The sequence below is a fragment of the Apis dorsata genome, unplaced genomic scaffold, assembly GCF_000469605.1.
Source record: "Apis dorsata unplaced genomic scaffold, Apis dorsata 1.3 scaffold_397, whole genome shotgun sequence".
Taxonomy (NCBI): domain Eukaryota; kingdom Metazoa; phylum Arthropoda; class Insecta; order Hymenoptera; family Apidae; genus Apis; species Apis dorsata.
In genome coordinates this window covers 1,213,320-1,216,747 of record NW_006263656.1, presented here as the reverse complement: position 1 = coordinate 1,216,747, position 3,428 = coordinate 1,213,320, and the positions used below count along the sequence as shown (strand labels likewise).

At 23.9% G+C, this 3,428-nt stretch overlaps 1 protein-coding gene across 1 annotated transcript in view; it reads left to right on the top strand.

Moving 5' to 3' along the window:
* Positions 1-1,325: 1,325 nt before the first annotated feature.
* Positions 1,326-3,428, top strand: part of LOC102680768 — a 4,854-nt gene continuing 2,751 nt past the window's right edge. The window contains exons 1-5 of the mRNA XM_006619246.2: positions 1,326-1,683; positions 1,971-2,295; positions 2,353-2,550; positions 2,613-3,170; positions 3,256-3,428. Coding sequence (XP_006619309.1) covers positions 2,089-2,295; positions 2,353-2,550; positions 2,613-3,170; positions 3,256-3,428 — 1,136 coding nt within the window. The 5' untranslated portion in view covers positions 1,326-1,683; positions 1,971-2,088. The remainder of the gene's footprint in view (positions 1,684-1,970; positions 2,296-2,352; positions 2,551-2,612; positions 3,171-3,255) is intronic.

Here is a 3,428-nt window from a genome sequence, read left to right as displayed (position 1 = left end):
TATATATATATATATATATCTGATTTTTAAACTCTGTAAGACTGATTTTACAAATCGGCATATCATTTCTGTATGAATGTCTTTTTATGTTAGTTTTAATTGAAAATAATTATAACGTAACAGGTTTTGTACACAAAATTTTTAACATATTATAATTGAATGAAATGTACAAGAGGCTTTTTTAAAATATGTCGGTATTGATATGTACTTATAGAATTCACATTTTCATAATATCAAATTGCACTAAGGCACATAATATATATTACTTTAGTCTCAATATTTTAATAGATTTAGGAATTTATTATGTTTATCTTAATGATATTTTTAATAAAATAATTCGAATATTTCTTTATTGATTTAAATAACATCGATTATAAAAAAATTCTTCTAATCTTATAAATTAAAATTTTTAATATTCTTAAATCTATTATATTTAACATGATTTTTGGATTGTTGTACATCTGAATGTTTGTGTGATATATTTGAAACAAAATAAAATATCATTTGTTTTTTAATCTTCGTAGTTAAAAGAATTATAAAATATATGAGCATTATTTATTGATATATTTAAAAACAAATAACTTCATTTTCGTTTATTTATTAATTTAATTGAAAAAAGAACAGAATCTTTGACCAAACTAAAACTTTAATGACCTTAGGAAAAGTGGCCTTAGGACAATTTTATAAAATTTGCTAATGTATACATAGAAAAAGTATAAAAAGTATTTATGTAATTGAAAAAAAATACAATTTCAAAACATTTTTTATGCATATAATTTTAATCAATTTTTAAACTGCAGAAGATTTAATTTATAAGAAAGATATACTTTATCTTATTATAAATTTTAATATATAATATATTTAAAAAAAATACATATATAAATACATATTTAACAATATAAAACAATATAAAAATAAATAATAAATATATGAATAAATTATCAATTTTTAAAGTTACATGCATTCTTCATCACATAAAAAGGAGAAATTGTTATATTTCTCGAAAAATAAAAAAATATAAAAAAATAAATAAATGTGTTAATATTAATGTTTATATTTCTGAATATATTTACATAATATTCCATTTAAAAATATTTGAATTTTTGAATTTTTAATTATTATAATTTTAAATCTTAATTAATAAAATTTTAAGCACATAACTTTTTCTTAATTTTTGTTATATTTTACATGTATGTACAAAAATCAAATTAAAAATTATGAGAACCACTAACAAAGAATGCGAAAGATTGATTAATCGTGGAAAGTTTTTATGCAGAATCCTAGTAAGAGAACCACTGTTTGGAATTCCTGACTACTTGGTCGACTATCTTGCGTTTTAAAGTCAGTGGAGCAACGATAGGTATTACATTATAGTATTTCAAAGCTATCTTTTGAACCAATTGATAGATTGAATTAAATTTATTTAAAATTAAATAAACTGCTCTTTATAAGCATAAATTAATAGAAAATATACCAATATAATCCAAAAGTAATTCAAATTATAAATAACTAGTAAAAAAAAAGTTTTATTTTTGAAAGCGTCCGCAAAGTATACAGATAAATTCTTTACATTCCTCACATATAACACACACATATAACATTGGTCCAAGCTCTTGCAAAGCCAGCATCTAGATGAGAATGTTACTTTTGTGATTACTCATTCGGTGACATCTGAGGAATGTGGTAAGCAAATTCGCTTCCTCCTACGCTTCACAATTTTTTTTCTTTTTATATTTTTAAAATAACAATTTTTTTATATTAAGCTATCAAAATTTTTATTTTTATTTATTATTAAGTAACTGATGTATTTTATTAATAAATATTTATAATAATATTTTTTGATAATTTTTATATATTTATATTTTATATTATGATTTTTTTTTTAAATTAAAAAAAATTATCTTTATTCTTTAATAATATCAATATAATTTATTATATTAAATTATATTAAATTATAATTTACATTTCAGCTAGAATATAATTTTTTTTCTCCATTATATGAGACAATTGTTATATTGTGGAATGTGTGGCATAGGTTGATGAAAAGAAAAGGTGCTGGATAATCCAAATGGATAACAAAAGCCCATTATGGCCCAGCATCTACAGACACAACATCAACACGAATTTCTACCATTGTGTGATGTATTATTCAACATAATTTCTCTTGCATCATATTTTTGTGACGTTGTTTTTGATTTTGCAATGGTATATGCTCTTGCTCAACATTCTATAGCTCCTCCAATTCTTTTTCCTTTAAGTGTTATGCTTATAGCAACTTCATTAATTATTTCTCAGGTAAATAAATTAAATAATAAAAAATTTCAATTTATTACAATAATAATTTAATTCCAGATTATTAGTGTACGATGGTATTTATGGGGTGCCAGAGGTAAATTAACTGGCAATACTATAACAGATTGTAGTGGAAAGAAAGAAAATGGAAATTGGACAATATGGTGTGTTTTATTACTTCATTCAACTCAAGTTGGAGTATTATGGAGATACTTCAAATTATTTATTCCAGTTAATCTTACTTATGTTAAACATGAGGTGAGAAATAAGAAAATATCTTATATATCTATCAAATATAATTTATGATTTTATTTTATTAGGTAAGAGAACTTTGTGTATTACGCCTTATTCATGCATTTTGTGAAGCTGCACCAATGTTACTTTTGCAATTATATCTGCTATCAATTGGAATTAATAATGATTCAAATAATGAAGTTGAAAAAACAAAAGAAAATGAAAGCAGAGACAATGATAAATTAGCAAAGTTGACAGCAGTATCTGCTGGTCTATCTTTGTGGAGTGTATGTTGGGCAGTGGCTAGTTTTAGCAAAGGTGCAGCACGTCTTCGTAATTTAGAACGTTTGGTATTGACATGGCTAGGTGTGCTGGCACAACTAGCATGGCGTCTAGGAACTGTAAGCGCTAGAGTAGGAGTATTAGTAGCTTATGCCTCATTGTATGGTGGACAATGGTTGTTAATTGTCATGGCTCTCCATTGGTTGTCAATGTTAATGTGGTTATTACTTACTCCAGATGGTCTTTTTCATGGTGGTGAACATTTACCTATTTTAAGAAAAACATCTTTAGCTTCACTTCTTGCATTTGTTTATATATTTGCATATGTAAATTTGCATGAAACAAATCATCGTCAAAAAATGGTGAGTTATTGATATTCTTTTTTTAATATTATTATTTTTAAAATGAATTCAATTTAATATATTTTATGTATTTATATTTATATAGATAATATTTTACACAGTAATGTTTTTGGAGAACAGTTTACTCATTGGTGTATGGATAGTTGGTGTCAATAGAACTGATTTTCTTCCACACCAACATCATCCAAATCCTGTAACTTTAGTACTTACATTATTAGCTTTATTTTTTGGTGGTATGTTTTTCATGGGTCTTTATTA